The 19,102-nt window shown below is 30.3% G+C and overlaps 1 protein-coding gene across 2 annotated transcripts in view; it reads right to left on the reverse strand.

The window, feature by feature from the left end:
- Positions 1–12,362: 12,362 nt before the first annotated feature.
- Positions 12,363–19,102, reverse strand: part of LOC107438429 (short-chain dehydrogenase/reductase family 16C member 6) — a 36,663-nt gene continuing 29,923 nt past the window's right edge. For both annotated transcript variants that reach the window (XM_071184338.2, XM_016050727.5), the window contains exons 6-7: positions 16,907–17,032; positions 12,363–15,773 (exon numbers count right to left, since the gene is read on the reverse strand). In XM_071184338.2, the coding sequence (XP_071040439.2) occupies positions 15,668–15,773; positions 16,907–17,032 (232 nt within the window). In that variant the 3' untranslated portion in view covers positions 12,363–15,667. The remainder of the gene's footprint in view (positions 15,774–16,906; positions 17,033–19,102) is intronic.

A 19,102-nucleotide genomic window follows, 5' to 3' on the forward strand; every position in this document is an offset into this window, starting at 1 on the left:
CAGAGATTTGGAGGAAAAGGGATTTTTAGGATTTATTAGGATAAAATTTAAGGATTTATTAAGAAAAAATTTAAACGTTATAATTAGAGCCCGGATTTTGATGACCTAAAAAATCTCAACTAATGCCCTTAAAGAGTGCAAACAATGCCCTTAAAAATGGCAAAAAAATGCCCTTAAAAATCCAAAAATTGCGCAAAAAATGCCTTAAATAAAGTAAAAATATTGAATTAAAAAAATGTTTTGCTCTTTAAAATTATTATGAGTCATTTAAAAAATATAAAGCAATGCAATACTTGTTCTACGTTCATTAAAGTTTGAAAAATTTGCTTTATATCCTAAAATAACAAAAAAAGGAAAATATATTGACACCAAAATATTTTTATTTTGTATAGAAGCTTTAATGGATATAACAACTTCCATCTCATAATATTACTAAATATCAGAATTACATTGGATTATTAAATGTTTTTTGATAATTTGAAATGTAAACGAGCGTCTCCTGTCTGAAAGTAAATTTTCATTCCTGCAGAAGCTTCTTTCAACGTCTACTGATGTTATAGATGCGTAGGGGAGAGGGGGGCACATGTGAACAGGGGGCACATGTGAACATGGTATGTTTTACCAATATGATTTGAAATAAAAAATCTCGAAAAATTTTCAATTGATGGCAGTACTAGTCCTACCTCTCTGAAAAACTTTCAGAACAATGAGACATTTTGTTGGTCTATTCTGACAATTTCTTTGTATCAGCTGGTGTTGCATATATTATAATCGCTCGCTTCTCCAAGTGAAAGCATAATATAAATCAACTAATAAACTAAAATTAACTATTGCAGATCATTATATGAACATTCAGGTAAGTTTATGACAATTATTCTTTTTTTTTTACTCAATTAAAAGTTCTTTATTTTTCAAGTTAGGTTTAAGAAGGATGATGGGGGCACTTGTGAACAAAACATCTGGGGCAGATGTGAACAGTTCACAAGTGCCCCTACATAGTATTAAGATTATTATCCTCATGATATTATAAGTTTAAAAATATGTATGCATTTAAAATTATCATTATTTAATTTTCCATAATTAATTTATTAATTTTTCCTTTAAAAAAATTTTTTTTAATTAAATGGTTGATCGCGCATCACACATATTAACTGATACACCTGAGAAAATAGAATTGTTAAATCTACAAATGAAAAGATAGGAAAAATGAAAAAAAAAAAAAAAACATGAAAGAGTGTTAGAGAAGAAAGAAAAAGGCCCATTACAACACCCGTGGAACATGAAGTTGCGAAAAACCCAATTACGGAAAAATTATTGTACAGCTGAAAAATTATTTTCTTATTGACAGTACTGTTGTACAATTTAAATTCACATAATAAGCTTCAACCCCCTCAGTATAATGCGTATCTATATCTGTTATATTAAAGATTTTTTTTCTTTGAAATATGATGATTGCTTTGTGTTTTTAATCTTGTTCATATGTGCCCCAGGCCTGTTCACATGTGCCCCCAATAGCGGCACATGTGAACAATTGAAGTTATTTTTCTTAAATATTATAAAGTAAAGAAATATTTTATTGAAAAATCTCAAAAAATTCCACAAGACAAAGAAAATACTATTTAAACATATGGATTTTTTACTATGAAAAATTGATGATATTTTTCGAAAAGTGAAGAAATAAAAAAATTTGTTCACATGTGCCCCCCTCTCCCCTACATGAAAAAGACGGTCTCACTTACTGACAATTCTTCTTCAATTTGAAAAGATTTTGCTTCACCTGTTAATATTCTGTAGATTTTCTTCATTGTTTGGAAGCCAGTGTAATAATGAAAATTGATAAAAAAAATAATAAAAATTGGAAAAAATTAACAAAAAACTTTAAAAAAAATGCATTAAAAGGCAAAATACGCCCCAAAATTTAAAGAAAAATGCCCTATAAATCTAAAAAATGCTCTAAAACACAAGAAAAGGTCCAAAAATGCAAAAAATGCAAAAAAATGCAAATGTCATCAAAATCCGGGCCTTAGTTATAATCTTACTTGGCTTCTATTACAATATCCTCCCCTAACTTGTTTTTTTTTTAAGTCACAAATCGATTTCTTTAATTATTATGAAAGTTGGTTAAGTATTTTTCGTTGAAGATATTATTTATTGCAAAAGTGCGAAAAGTTATTTAATTTGGAGTTTTCAATAGTTATTTTGTAACCATTATTTTGACTGCATACGTTAACAGAATACAGTTTTACCTAAAACTTCGCGTAAATATAATCTATTATTAAAAAATGTATAAATTATTAATCGTTTCATAATTGCAAAATGGTAACTGAATATCTATCATAAATGTAACGTAATTAAGCAATCTTAGAGCATTAACTCTCTAAACAAATAAAGATGCAAATTTTTTGCTTTGTTTTAAACCTTCTACATTGAATGAACCAAAATTATAAACGTAAAAATAGCAGAGAATAAAGTGAATAATAAATAAATAAGGAGATTTCGTAAATTTAAGTTAGCTTCAGTACGTTTCCGTGCGTAAGATTTCAAATAATTGCTCATGCACTCGCGAAAAAATACCAAATTTATGCAATTGAAAATAAGAGATTTTGAAAAAAATCGTAAGTTAAAAACGCTAACGTTGTGGATTATTATTGCAACTTTGACTACAAAATCAAAACGAACATTAACAATAGACGTAGACTATCTCTTTAAAACTGTGGCATACGATTCAAAAGGCTTTTCTCTACATAAAACTGCGAATCTGTGAGCAAAGAAATTGGGTAGATTATAGATTTTGGTGAATTCAGAACTGAAGAATTATGTCATTATTAATAATGATATTTGAAAAATATTATTGAACTTCTCTTGATTAATAATTTTTTTAATTAAATTGTATAGTTAAAATAAATATAATTTATGAATACATACAAAAATTTATTTAGTTTCTTATGGAACTAAAGCAATTTGACAAGCGTAATACTAAATAGAAACCGATAACATTATTTATTTATTGAATGAACCAATTGTTGTAGGATAGCGTGATTCATTTCTAAATTTCATCAATACATTTCTTCAGAAATTCGCAATCTATGTCCATGTTTTTAATTCGAAGGCAGGCTTAAACAGAAAACAACATTTAACAGCTATTAACAGCGTGCTTGTAGATTTGTCTTTGTAGTGTTAATCACGCCAGCGTAACGTAAAGATGCGTATGATCTAAATATACACGAACATGCGAAAAATCACGAAAGCCTCCCACGGTTAGCCTGACGGCCAGGAGAGTCTAATCCATGATCTGTCTACCACTGAGGATATTTTACGCCAGCGTTGAGGTCGATGCGAGCTAGGAGTGGCAATCGTATCTGCCATTTTGTAATCTTTCGTTAACTATCGCCTACATTCTCTGAAATAAAATTCTCACTTTTGACGATTAAGCAATTCTTGAGCTATATTTCGCTAGTAAGTAATTTCTTGACGAAATCACGTGATTTGTGACCTAATGCGAACTATCAAAAATATATGAAGAAAATGTTTCCTCAACTCGTAGCCTCATTCATCATAGTGCATTGTGGGAGATTGTTAACTAGAATTAAGAAACTTTGATGAATACTTGACAATCGAGCATAAAGTGACGAAGTAAGCCAACTGGTCTGATGGGTGGTCAAGGATTCGCTCTTATACAAGGAAGATCTGGATCGAATCCCACGCTTCGGGTGTAAATAATTTTTCTGCTCTATCTGTCTCTGTATTGTTATGACGATATTGATCCAACTGCCCTTGATAAAATGGTATTTAGAAAAGTTAGACACTTTTCTAAACACCATTTTACACATTACGAGTTGTTTGCTTTTATTATTTTTTCGTAAAAAATGGAATGACAAAATATTTCTTCAGTTTTAAGAAAATACGTTTCCTAGAAGAAGTAACGATAGTTATTTTGCCCCATGGATGAATTCGGGGGGGGGGGGGAAGTATAGCTATCAGGAAATCGCATAAATCAAAAAGCGTAATATAACGTAACAGAAATCGTATATAGCATTTATCAAAAAACGAATTTCGCAATATTTGAGTATTCAGCTTTTTAAGTCTCACCGAATAATCTCTCATAAAATTTCCTTTATAAGCTCTTTATTTGTTTCCTGTTGTTAGCTAGGACTTAATTTTAAAATACATCTCAAAAAAGTATACTGAGAACAGAACAGTATGAAAGATATAATTTTTTAATAATATTAATCAGCAATAATTGTTTGATAATTTTAAAATTATTTTTAATAAGACGCTACTCCTTTCAACTTCTATGCATTGAACTAAAACGGAAGCTATTCGTAAATAGCTTTGGAATTTACAAACTCAAAATTCACAGACCTTATAAAGACTGTACGATTAACAATGCTGTAAAATTTTACCTGACACAGTAAATACTGTGAATACAATAATTTTATAATTCTTATTTTATTTTATTATTTAAATTTTTAATCACCATTTTGTGTGTAATTATAATATAAAGTAAAATCTTTAATTATTTTTAAATCTTCAATTTGAAATAAAATCTTCAATTGAATTAAAAATACTGCTATCTTTTCTTTGAAACGAATAGAAAATAAAAATTAGAAAAAAGGATCTGTGAAATATTTTAAAAAACGAAATTATTGATGAAATTTTGAACTTAACGGAACTACTCGCTCGAGGTTTTTAGAGAACGAAAATTTCATTTCCAATTTTGAACGAAAAAAAAAAATAGAAGTGCTGGGTTTCTTAAATAAGAATAATGGATTTTAAAAATTTAGGATTGAAAAACGATTAAGATTTTTTTTTAAAAGAAAAAACTTGCAACAGATTCATCTTAGAGGATATAAATTTTCGTTTCTAGAATTTTTGGTTTATGTTTAAAAAAAAAATTCTTACCAATGTTGTAATTCCTTGTAACCTTTTTTTATTTCGTTTTGATACATGTTGTGGATTGTTTTCAGGTCACATGAGTGTCACGATAGTGGGATTGAGTACTGATCAAGAGATTGGTTCGAGTATTTATGCGCTGTTATTCTTATAGATCTAGTGGTGAACTTTTCGAAGGTTTTATAACAGGGCTTTTATTGATTAAAATATTAACGAAATTTTTCAATTAATTATTTTCAAGTATTTTTAGACTCCTTGCGTACGAAATAGTAACTGGTGTATGCTAAACCTATCGGGGTCCCAAAGTCCTCCAAGTTGTCATAACAAATCAATACCTCTGCGGGTACTGTATCGGAGATCGTGCTCTGGTTCAGGTCAAAATTACAATCTGCTTATGGATAAATGGTATGAATTTTTATTTTATAACCGCCGTTGAACAGCCGCCCAAATGTTTGGGTTTACGACTACTGATATTCTACTCTGAAGTCTTGTAATTTTGAACCCAATCCAGAAGACAAGGTAACTCCTGTATCAAGTATTGGGAGAAATTTGCCTTCGCGGAGAACTTTTTGATGGAACTGACCCGCATTTGTGTTACATGTAGAGGAAAACCATGAAAACCTCCGACGGTTAGTTTGACGTCAAGGGGATTCTAACCCGTGATCCGTCTATCATTGAGTATATTTCACGCCAGTACTGTGGTCGGTGCAAGCCAGGCGCAGAATTCATATCGACCAGCCATCTTTGGAATTCGAACCCGGTACTCTTCATTGGAAGGCGAACGGTCTATCCAGAGAGCCAAAAAGGCCCAAAGTATATATTATTTAAAGCAAAAAAGGAAATATTTGGTTGATAGGGTGTTGGGTCCATGTCTGAGAGGTCTTGAGTTCGATCACCGCCGGTCGAATGGTGTTTGGTGCACTCTAAGTCTGTCGAAGTCACAAAAGTTCCCATAACAAATCAATACCTCTGTGGGAACTGTATCGGAGATAGGTCGTTCTCTGGTTCAGGTCAAATTTACGATCTGCGTATGGATGGATGGTGTGTAAATGTGTCCTCCCTGTGAATCGGGATGTGACGTACGTATGGTGTCTTCGGATCATTCTTAGGGATGGTTCCCCGACGCACTCACGGAAATGCTCACGATTTCGGCACCGCATGGCGCTGTCGAGAATAAGCGCTCTGTAAACCGCAAAATTGAGAATATGGTAACCCGACCGATCTATGCGTCACATCTTGCTACAGCGTGCAACCCTATTTCGTTGATTGAACAGGAAAATGATTGTTCTATTCTATTTATAAATATCTTTCTTATTCACTTCTATCTTCACACCGCTCTTATATTTTTTATAAGCAGTTTTCGTTTTGAATGAAAAATTCATACTTAATTTAATGTTTATGTCTCAGAATTTTATTTAAGAATAGATTATTGTAAAAATTTTATTTTTTCAACTTCTTTTTTTTATTATTGTTCTTAAAAGTGTAAAACCTATTCTGTTTTTTTTTTTTTTTAAATCTACTTGCTAAGACAGTTTACTATTCTCTACTATGTTATATATATAAAGGCTTGCGCGCTGATTGTATACTAAGGCATATTGCATTCAGTTTGCAATTCAAATGTAAGGAAATTTTATATAAGGTTTTTTTTATTGCAATACATTGCAAAAATTGCTTATTGCTTTTATCGCTTAATTCGGCATTTCAGATGCGTAATTAGGAAAAAAAATTCTTTTATACCAAATGCATAATAAAAATTCTTCACAATTAAATACAGATTGTTACGCTAATAATGAACTATAATAGATTTGAGAAATGAGTTAAGGAAGCACTTTATGCATTTAAAAAGAAATTGCCTCACTTGTTTGGTTTTTCAGGTGTAGGAGATTTTATTAAATCGTTTTTCATCAAATTAAACATTTAATCAGAAAAAGGTGATAATTTTCAATGTGGAAATATATATAAGAAATTATTCACAAAGGAATCGATACTTTTACGCAAATAATAAATTAAGATAGATCTGAAAAAATAGACCTGAGAAAGCAATTAATACATTTAAAGTGGTTTACTTTAATCTTATCATTTTTTCATTTGTTTGCAGTTTCAAAAATTATAAAAGTTTAAAAAAATATTTATATATATTTCATTATCACATGCAGCACTTTACTTTAACCTTATTATTTTATTCATTTGCAATAAGATGAAGATTTTAATGAAACTACTTCAGTATTTTGCAGTTTCAAAAGTTTTACAAATTCAGAAGAAAATAGTTTTATTTAATTTTAATCCGATCAAATTTACTTTAGCATTATTTTATTCAAGTGCAATTTCAAAAGTACAAGAACTAAGTTTTATTTTATAATTATACGACTAAAAAAATGAGTGCCATTTCTTAAAACATGCAATAAGATACCATGCTAAATAAGATATTATATAATAGTATAAGAAAAAAAAGAGGAATGGTAGATTCAAAATAAATAATAAGAAAATCTTCACAGAAAAATCGATATTTTTACACAAATAATAATTAATTGGGAAATATTTTAGGAAATTGACTACAAAAACAAATTATACATTTAAAATAATTTATCCTTATAAGGCAACAGTGAACTATTTTGTTAATATGAAATATATTTCATATGTTTTTATATATAGTTTTAAAAACTTAAATAAACATGCATTATAAATTTAGTTACAGTGCCTTGACATAAGAGTTTCTCTATTTTTTCAGTTTGATTATACCAACCTGCACTTTAGTAGGATATGTAAAAGTAAAATATATTTTATATTTTAGGGCTCTAAGAGAAATTTTGCTTTTATTTATTCTTTAGCATTTATGCTATTTTTAACCTAATTGATTTGTTTTATCCATCATGATTGCTTGCATCTTAAAAAATATCTATAGTTAATTTATCGAGAAAATTACATTGTCAACAATGTCAACTTTCATCATAATTAACAACAATTAAACTCGAAAAAACGATGTTCGCAAGTATAACACTAGTTTCCATTGCACGCATTTCAATTATAAATTTAGAGTTTAATTAAAAAAAACTATAAATCTAAACGCGATAAAGAGATTTTGTTAAAATTTAAATCAAATGAGTAAAAAAATATTTCATTTATCTATTTAATTATTTATTTTTTTTATAATTTTTTTTACTAAGAAATTGAAAAAAAACATTTCTGAGAAAACTCCAAACAAGTCAATACAATCAGTGCATCAGAATACGACATCAGGTTAATGCTCTTCACAGTCATAAAATTTTAAAATTAAATTCCAGCTTAGAAGTTCAGATCAAAAATAAATTTGAAAGATTTAATTAAAATTATTACTAAATATTGCAAACAGAATTTTGTGTTTTAATATTTGTGTTACATGATCTTATGAAAGCACAAAACAAGGAAAACAATTGTAACAAAATAGTGAAAACAATTCTATCCCTTGTTTACAAACGCTACGCAAAAGCAATTTGGCGACAGAGCAGGTTTGACTTAAACGTTTTCGCCGAAAATGCCAAGCGGTGCCGAAATCGTGAGCATTTCCGTGAGTGCTTCTTCGCCCATAAGAGTCCAATGTGCAGGTCTAGCGCAACGTATATAAATGTAAAGTACGAATACCAAAATTTGTTTATATGATTTTTTCGGAAAAAAATTTTAGTTGTTAAATTTATTCAGGATCACAACACTCGAATTAGACCATCTGGGGAGAAGATTGGATCCATGTCTTGACCTTTTTGTGAAATTAATATCGTTCTAATTCTTGGATTGGCATTGAAATCACAGCCTTGATCAATTCTTTTATTCTCCAAGGAACAAGAAAGGAATCGTTTGAATTTGATATTTATCGAATTAAATTACTATTTTATTTATTTTTCTGTGAGTATTTGAATTGAACTTACTTGGATTAAAATGAGTATTTTTCACGTGGTGCCTTCTACTACAAACAGTCAAAATAAAAAATCTGCATGAAGTTTAATCAACCTACTTTTAACTTATTTTGAATGCTTCCCAGAGCTAGTGGCATATCTTTTGATATTATTAAATTTAAATGATGTGTTTTATATTGATTTGTTAATATCGCGATTGCAACGCTTGAGTACGCCATCTAGCGGGAGACAGAAAATATCGGACATTAGTGTTCCCACAAAACCATTGGCAGTGACGGACGCCATTTTATTAGCAGCAAATAAGAAGCAAAATTTCCCTGAGGTAAAGGTAGAACTTCTTGAAAAAACTAAACAGAACATGCCGAACATTGAAGCAGAACACGCCAAGCGTTTGAAGAATAATTTCTCAATAATTTTTACCTTTCTATTACCAACAACATAACTTCCAATTTCATGACCACTTGCTGTTACAGATTGTGTGTATTACGGTAAAATAATTTTTTCTGTCTTCAATTCATTACAAATTAAAGTGAAGTCAGCATTGAGTCAGCATTGCTTTCGTCATTCCAATGAATAAATAAGAATTCAGAATATGCACAGAACTGTATAATATATAGTTATAGAATATTGTTCTTCTTTATAGAATAGTATATATTTCAGTATCTACCTTATTCGTAAAACAACAATGAAGAATCATCTGAACTACTTGAAATGGATTCATTTGTGCTGATTATTAATAAATTTGTATCGTTTTCTTGGTAAGTATTTTTTAGTTTTGAAGGAATAATTTCAACTAGAATTCAGCTATTCTGTTTTTAAGCTACATATTCAAATTCATATCGAGATCTTACATTTATAAAATTTTGATGTGTGGTATGTTATCAAAAAGTAATGAAGGGATAATCTATGCATATATTATTTGAAAATAAAATTTTCAAACGAAGAACATTTCATTTGGAATTCTGCGGATTTATAAAACAGGTGAGTGTTATGATTTTTATAATAAAAAATTTGCTTGTAAATATTTTTTTTTCTTATTTGATGACAATATGAAAGTTTTTATTTCAATGTAAAGAATTCTTAAAATCGTTTTCTATCCTAAGAATTCTTTATTTTCCGTTTTTTAGTTTATAATTTTTTGATAAGAATTGTTGTCAAAATACTTTTTTTGAAAAATTAAATGGTATCCACCACCTACCAATTAAATTAAATCCCACCTCCAAATATTACTATCTATTAGTATTATAAACATTTAGATCTCTTGGTGAACAGAAGTGATTTTTTTAATTACAATTTTTTTAAATAACATTTATATTCTCAATACATTATATTGTTCAAGCAAATTTGATGAGTTCTCAACCATAATTTAAAACTTTCGGTAATAATAGCAGTACCACGTGATTTTCCGGCCAATAAAAATGCGCCGACAGCAATGGAAAACGGTATCAGACCATTATGATTTTATGTTATATAGCGATAATTGAAAAGTTAGTAATGATGTTAGTTTATTTTCTGTAGAGGAATTTTAATATTTTACTTAAATTAAGGTGGAAAACACAGTCATTTCACACAGTTAGAAAAATTTAAAGAACTGATTTATGATTGATTTACATTTTGTCAAGAAATTATGAAGAAACGATATAGGGGAAGAATTATAAAATAGCTGTAAAAGGCGGCAACTTTGAAAGCAATTAAATTTATTTATTAGTGAATGTCTACTTATTTACCATATTTCGTTAATTTATTCGTTTTTATTACAGTTACATAAAAACTTGATTGTCCTTTTTTTGCAGCACCTTGTATAAAAGTGTTTCCATGTATTTGTCCAATCACTGTATTCACAGAAATATGTACCTTTATTGTTTACTGTTGTCCATTTTGACGGTTAAAATCCAAGAAAAAAGCTTTATTTACATGAATTTCGGATCACCTTTAAATTTTGTACCAAGAGTCTAATCCCAAGCATTTATGTTCTAGTAGTAAGTGCAGAAGTAGAAGAACACAAACATCAATGTTGCACTTGGGACAAAAAGTACTGCCATATGTAAATCAGCGTGTTTTTCTTAAAATACAAGATGGCCTAAGATTCCTTCTTTTGAAATAATACAAAAAAAAAAAAAAAAAAAAAAAATACATATCTCAGAGTCTTACATGGAAAATGTATCCCGAAAATTTCAACAAAAATATCAGTAATATCCAACCCTGCATGATTCGTATAAAATTCTGACTCTTACATTATATCAGATGTGTTTTTATATGAGATACAGTAGCGTCTTTCTCACTTAAGATATAAAGTATGTTATTAATTCAACTAAACTTATTTGTGGTGCCTTTTTTAAGCACACTCTTAATGCGGGTTTTATTCATACCATTTTATTTGTCCCCAAAACGTTCTTTTGTGACGTATCTACCACTATGATTATTAAACATCAATTCACTAATATATAAGAAGCGTCAATTTAGTGGAACCATATGAAAAATGAAGATTGACAGGGTCGACAACACCATCCCCACACCCGCGGACGTGATATGAACTCGCCTTCATCGAAAGTTACTTCGCTGGATGGTCCACATTGACTTGCTATTTGTGCCTGCTTCTCGCTCTGCTGCTTCCAAATCTCATTTACACATAACGGGATCTATCAAAATCTCGACTGCTAACAACGAGAACTTAATGCAGCTCTCATGACAAACACTCAAAACCCGGTGAACTTAATACAGCTCTCACCACAGGCGCCCAATATCCGGTGAACTTAATACAGCTCTTCTTGTCTTTTGCAAATACGGCAACTTGTGGTATCCGTTTATCGAATTCTATGCTTGATAAATTTCATGTTTCGTTACAACCACTACGATTATCAGTTGAGTAGTAAATAGCTCCATTCAATCTTGAGGTACCTTTTGATAGATGAAGGTTGACATTGACGAAAGCCCTCCCCCCTTCCACACTTACTCACTGTACAACCAGAAAAAAATGTCCTTTCTATGAAAATATGCGTTTATTGTATATTTTTGAAAATAACAAAATTGGACAATCTTCTTTACCATATACCATTTTTCCAAAAAATTATCATTTTACTTTCTTGATTTTACACATTTTAAAAACACACAATAATAGCTTACAAGTTAAAAAAAAAGACACTCTCGTTGGCAGTGAGATCGTTACCAACTTTGTGATCATTTTGAAAGTAAAAGCTTTATCATACCTTCTCGAAGTTTTGAGGCTCCCGATGCATTGGACTCTATGTGCCTACAAAAACTATGCGTGATGACTATTAAAGTTTTTATGTGGGAATCATGCAACTTATATTTTTATAAAATCATAGTTTCATCTAAAGGACAGAAGACTTTATGATAAAAAAAAAAACGTTCATATTTGATGCACAGTGATCATAAAGTTTTATATTATTTATTAGTTGCATTTTCTTTTTTTAGAACAAAAAATAGCAGGTACTTAAAATTTTTTTAATGCAGCCACCTGATCAAACCGTCTAGAAAACCTGAAAAAACAACTTAAACCACCGGTGATGAAATCATATTTTCGAATAATGATGCATACATACAACTAACTACACACATGCATTTAGTTTTAAAAAACATTTAATTTACGATTAATTACATCAAATTGTACAGAAACATGAAAGAATTATTGACAGAAAAATATAATATAAAGTAAATCAACAAAGGAACAATATAAATAGGCAATTGAAAGTAAAACTATTTAATTCCCTTTTTAACCTACCAATTCGAAATAAACAAAGTACATTAAATACACCCATTGTTTTCAAAGAGTTCTTGTAGGTTTAGGTGTTTAATTTTCTGGATCATGAGTTGTGATACTAATTATATAGTTCAGCATTTGTGATTGTATCTACAGTGCGCAAAGGAAATAAGGCAGATCACCTGGAGTAACTTTTGATCTAATGATCGGATCTTCATGTTTTATGACTCAATCTTAAAGGTTCGAAAGGATGACTGCAATCATGCTAATTAACTAGTGCATATGATATTTAAGTTACAAAATCAGGAACAAGAACATATTTTTTTTAATGAACATACCTTTATTTTTGACGAAATTAGATTTCTGATCCCCAAAATATAGGGGGTAGCCGCAGTCTGGAAAATACGGTCCAAATAGTTTAGTCAGGAGAGCGGTCTTTATGTTAATTTTATTTCTTGCGTAATTCCATCATAGCGAGAACTTTTCAAGTGATTTAAAAATTTTTTACGCCTAACTATAAAATTCGCTTGCCTAAAGATAATTCCATGCAAAATATCATTTTTAGTAAATATTTCTTATTTTTAATTTTTTTATTTAATAATAGTAGGAAATTTTTTAATTGTGAAGTATACAATTCTTACATAATTTTAAGGAATTTAATTTTGCACGGCGAAACACAAATTTTGAGCGAAATCGGTCGAATAGTTTCTGAGAAATTGAATTTAAAAAATACGACTTTCTCAGAATTTGATTTCTCAGGAACTATTCAACCAATTTTCCTCATTTGTTCACCATGAATTTGAATTTTTCCAATCAATTTAAAATTGTTTCACTTATTGAGAAACAAAATAATAAAGATTTATTAAAATTTTTTATTTTCGTGGAATTATCTTTGGATAAACGAATTTTATAATTGTGTGCGAAAACTTTTCAATTCGTTTAACAAGTTTTGGGGACGTGGCAAAAAAAGCAAAAAGTAAGATTAACTTTCAAGGATCCGAACTTCGTCTAAATTATTAGGAACACATTTCCCAGATTGTGACTTCCCCCAATATTTTGGTGATCGAAAATTCGAATCCGACAAAAAAAAGGTATATTTATTCAGAGAAAGTACACTTTTGTGTCTGATTTTCGTAACTTAAAATAAAAAGTCTGCACCAATTAATTACCCTATTTGAGCTCTACACTTCGAACCATAAAGATTGAGCCCAAGAACGTGAAGATTCAATTATTAGATCAAAAGTTTTTCAAAAGGTGGTCCTTTTTTGTACATGGTACTTTAAAAAAATATTGCTGACAGTGGAGCATTGAATCTATTCAATTTTTGAGCTCCAGATCTTCATTATAACTGTGGAAACTTTTTATTTGAATACTAAAGTTATCTGCATGTAAACACAAATTCTCAATCCGATCATAAGAGAGATTTTGCACGACGTCACGATTTCTCAATTACACTATTTGAGCTTCACAGCACATGCGCGAAATTTTTCTGTATCGATAGATTTATTTTCTGCCCCTTAATAATGGAACTGTAATAACATGAAAAAATTTCGCACATGCGCTGTGAACTGAAATAGCGTTAGAGTTGAGAGAAACTATACGAATTCTGTATCGTCGAATGAAATATACACAGAAAAATAACGTTATTATTGTTCAATATTTACAATGCTATTTCTCTTCTCAATTTAACTAAATTAGGCTCTTTTTATCTTAAAGCTATATTTTGAAATAAATTAAAGCTATTAAAAATCCACGTTTTACAGTATTCCTATTGCTTAGATAAATGTTGCTGCAATATTGATTCCATTTATTAAATATTTGAGTTCAAGATATCTGATACTTCTGGCAACCGCAATAAACTAAATTCGACTTTTTAACTTTATTAAAAAGTTGTTTTACTTCAATTATTTCTTTTACCAATTGTAGCTACTTAGAGAGTTATTAAAGCTATGCTAACTAAATATATGTGTTTGCATTTAAAGTCAAACATCACAGATATAAATTTATTTTATACTAAATTAAATCTTTTTGATACGGTTTTATATCTAAGTATTTTATTTAAATTTCCGTAGATAATTGCCAAAATTATCTTCGTCTTTAAAATTTCTTATAAAAGTTAACGTTTTGCAGACATTCCATTTTTTTTAACTTACGCACTTTATTACTTTACTTAAATAAAAAGAGCAGTGTAAAGCTATAGTAAATTGTATTCATCGATATTTTTACTTATAAACGTAGAAAGTATATCATAAAAATCCAGCTTAACCAAAAACATCACGAAAAAAATCAGCATTAACCAAAACAAAGCTAAATATATGCCATGCACCCAATTAAAATTGAATCATCCGTTCTTTGTAATAATGAAGTATAAATTTGAAGTAATTCAACATTTTACATATTACTCAGACAAATAACATAACAGATGAAAACCATTACAAAATAACTTTTGACAAAAAAACTAAAATGACTATTTATAAATGTTTTATCAGACTTGTTTTAACATATGAAGCTAAAACATAAAGGATGGCTGAAATAGAAGAAAGAAGTATTTGCAGTTTTAGAGAGAAAATGCTTAAAACGCAAATTCAAACTGAAAGTAGTTGGAGAAAAAGAACAAATAATGAACTACTATAAAATATCTACAAAAGCTGGGTTTAATAAATTCCGTCAACATTTCACAACATAATCTGATTGCCCAACGAAAAAAAAGCCACACCAACAGGCGTTCGGAAAAGGGGTCATCAAAGACTGTCTGGAAAGAGACTTAAGCGTTCTCAAAGCCGATAAAGATGAGACAGATTGGAATAGAATTCTAAAGAAGGCCAATGCCCACACTGAGTTGTCACGCCATTGAGGCAAGAAAGAATATAGTAAAAATAGTCTTAAAAAGTTCATGTATGGCACACTTGATTTAAATACAAGTAGAATCACAACGGGCCAACCTTGAGTAACAAAAATGAAGATTTTCTTCTTATGGATTAATAATTGAGCAATTTTTTACTTCGAGATTGACGTCACGTGGTTTGCACGAAAAGAATAGGAAAAAGATGAAAAGAAAATGTAAAAGTTTTTTTTTGTTTTGTTTATACATGATTATCTTATTTCAGTTCTTAGGGTTCAGATCTTGATGTTGACCTGAATTAATTTGGAACCACGAAAAGTTACTTCACACAATTTCAGCTCCATTCTTGGTCGGTTCCTTCTCCACTACAGGATCGAACCCGTACCCTGTGTAGTCTAAAATCTTAAAGCGAGTTTTTCTTCTAAAACAGCTATAAAGAAAAAGGTGTGTACATTTATATTCGAAGAACACAAAAAGACACATACATTGATTTATACGCGATATGATGTAGCAAGAATTTTAATTTAGTAACTTAAAATGTCGTCTGCTGTAATGAATTCAGTCCTTGAGCCATTAAGAATTTGTTTAGTTGCGTGAAAATTCGATCTTTAAATCAAAACTTACTCAGGTTGTGCACTTCTAATTTTGCCCACTATACGCTACATAGAATAATAATGAGCACCATATTAATTGTTATATTCTAATCTTGAAAAGAATGTCTAACGTTAAGAATATTTTTCTTCTTCTATTATCATCGTTAAAAATGATTTCATTATATAATTCTTTATTAAAAATTATAACTAATTTTGGTCAAAAAATATGTTTTGAGATTCTATAGGCTTGTAGATTTAAGTCTGTATCGATTTTAAAAAAGAACGTAATAGTGAGCTATATGAATCCCGATAAATTGTTATATGACTCAGTCAAATAATACAATTTCATAAATTCCAAAACTGCACAATATATCGTCCAAATTCCTGAAATCTACAATAAAAGGAAAAGCATGAGTGTCTGCCTGTGTGTCTCTTTACTAAGTACAGGACCGTTTTGATTCTGAAACGGGAATAAGAAGTTATTTTAGCCCCCTCAATGCCAAACGTTGCTCAAAAATTTTAATTAGTACGTTCGGGAGGTGTATTTGAAAAATGAATTTTTCTCAGATAAGAATTAAGAATCAGGCTTGATTGGAATATAGATTTAGAATTAGTCATTGCTATAAATAAAACTTCAGACGATTCTGCTTTTTCTTCCAATTATTCAAAAGGTGACAAGAGTGATATTTATTTGCTTAATAATATATTTAATTAAAAACGAGTTTCAATGGCAAATTATTGCACGTTCTTAATAGTTAATTATTTTTTATTCGTATATTCCTCAGCTTACGGCGCACCCTCGGTTCCTATGCAGGCTGATCAAAGTGGTCACCCACCAGCTTACTGACCACAGCCAGTGATGCTGGACTTCAGTGTTCTACTCGAAACTGTGTCGTTACAATCTGTCTACTGCTGAACGAAATTTTAAAAGATATTCTATTTTATTAGAAAGAAAATAAAAAATACTTACCTAACCATGTCGTTTAAGTATTTGCTCCTCGTAGGTATAAACACCATTTCTTCTTCTCTCAGAATGCTTTTCACGATGACATCTGCTGTTTCTTCGACAGGCATCAGTGGCAACAGGCATGGAAACCTAACAAATGTTATTCTATCTATTACTGTATACGTTAATGTGAATGACAAGAGAATGTTGACTTTCCAACAATCACATAGTCGCTTTGGTGAATGTCCTATTTAATACTAATTTATTCTTTCATATTATTATAATCATTCGATATTTTAATATCTGGTGAGACTAAATTAGGAGAAACATCAGTGTTCGGAGTACCGGTTAAATGCATACTTCGCAGTGGCACTTGACCTTAAAAAACATTGATGTAGGGCATACCGGGCAAATGAATACCGATCAGTGGCACTTAACTAGACCTATTATATATTTTGGATACTTACCAAAAGGACTATATGATTGTCAACATTCACCTGTGGAAGTCAACAACCACCCATTTCGGACAGTCACAGTAACATATACACCGAAGAGCCATTACATTATGACCACCCTCCATCTATAACAATGGGCTCGCCCAGGTTTTCATGGTTTCTCGCCCAGGATCAATATTTTCATGGGGCACATTAGGACCTATAATCCTCATAGAACAATCACTGACGTCTGTAAGCTACTTGAACATAGTTGCAGACCAGGTTCACCCATTCATGGTAACAGTTTTTCCTGCATGTCATAAGGGTCGAATCGTCGAGGAACATTCCAGTGAGTTTCAAGTCATGTCTTGGCCCCCAAATTCACCTGACCTTACTCCAATAGAGCATTTGTGGTCCTACTTGGAAAAACAAAGTCGTGCTGCCATGCTACCCCCTCGCAATGTGAGGGAATTGCAGGATCAGTTGGTGAGTGCTTGGTACCAGATACCTCAGACTACCTTTCAGCACCTTGTGGAATTAATGTCACGGCGGGTGCTAGCAGTTTTGAGGGCTAAAGGTGGTCATAATGTAATGGCTCTTCGGTTTATATTATTAAAAAATAAAGAACTCATATGTTAAAAATTAAGAGACATTTTAGATTCGGTCTATTAATTCCTGAATCGCCTGACATACTTTTATGAAATTTATTACAAACATAGTTCGTATAATGCAATAAACTTACAAATAAATAATACTATTCAACTGTTTAAAGAATTTAGCGATATGTTTATTAATGTCCTTTTTTCGACTGACAGTATTTATCTTAAATTAATATATTACTGATTATTTATCTTAAATAAATATATTAATCTTAGATTAAGATATTAATCATGAGATTAATATATTTTCTTTAACCCAAAGTCAGTAATAATGTATATTATTCAATACATTTTATTTAAGATATTTTGATTTTTCTTAAGTTTTGAATTATAATTAAATTAACTATAAGTTTTTAATTTTTCATTCAGGAATATCAATTTAACGTGACAAAAAATATCCAAACTGTCATATTTTCCAACGTTTAAATCAAATAGATATGAGGTATTAATTATTTAAAAATTTAATGCTCTAAATTGTCTATTGTTTAGCATAAAGGGATAGTTATAATGGTTTTGAAAAAAAAATCTCATCATGATTAAATATTATTCCTACTCAATTGAAATACAGTTTATTGTTAATATAAAAAAAAGTGTAAAACGTCAGGTGAATTATCCTGAGGTGAAGCAAATTTCAGATGATCAATTATCCCTGTTCTCAACTAAATACTGTACACGTTTACAAACATAATTAGTAATCAAGCAATTGGAAATACTTTTAAGCAATTTAGTATTGATAGAGCCGCCGTGGCTCTGGAATTCCGTACTCGAATACCGAACCCGGCTCGCACCGACCACAGTGCTGGCGTGCAGTGGTAGACAGATCATAGGCAGGAGTCCCCTTGCCATCAGATTAACCGTGGTAGGTTTTAGTGGTTTTCCTTTCCATGTTACGCGGGTTAGTTCCATCAAAAGTCCCCCACAGAGGAAAATTTCTCCTAATACTTAATCCTGGAGTTCTTCAGGATTAGGTTCGAAATTGCAATGAGTTGAACATTAGTAGTCGTAAAACCAAAATTAAGTCGCTGTTCAAAGTCGATTATAAAATAAAATAAAATAATGTAAAATAAAAGTTACAAGGCTGCGGCATCGAACAGGGTCGTCTTAAACTCAAAATTAGATCGTCTGTT

This window comes from Parasteatoda tepidariorum, chromosome 10 (genome assembly GCF_982258835.1).
Source record: "Parasteatoda tepidariorum strain Cologne lab strain chromosome 10, Ptep-v5.0, whole genome shotgun sequence".
NCBI lineage: Eukaryota > Metazoa > Arthropoda > Arachnida > Araneae > Theridiidae > Parasteatoda > Parasteatoda tepidariorum.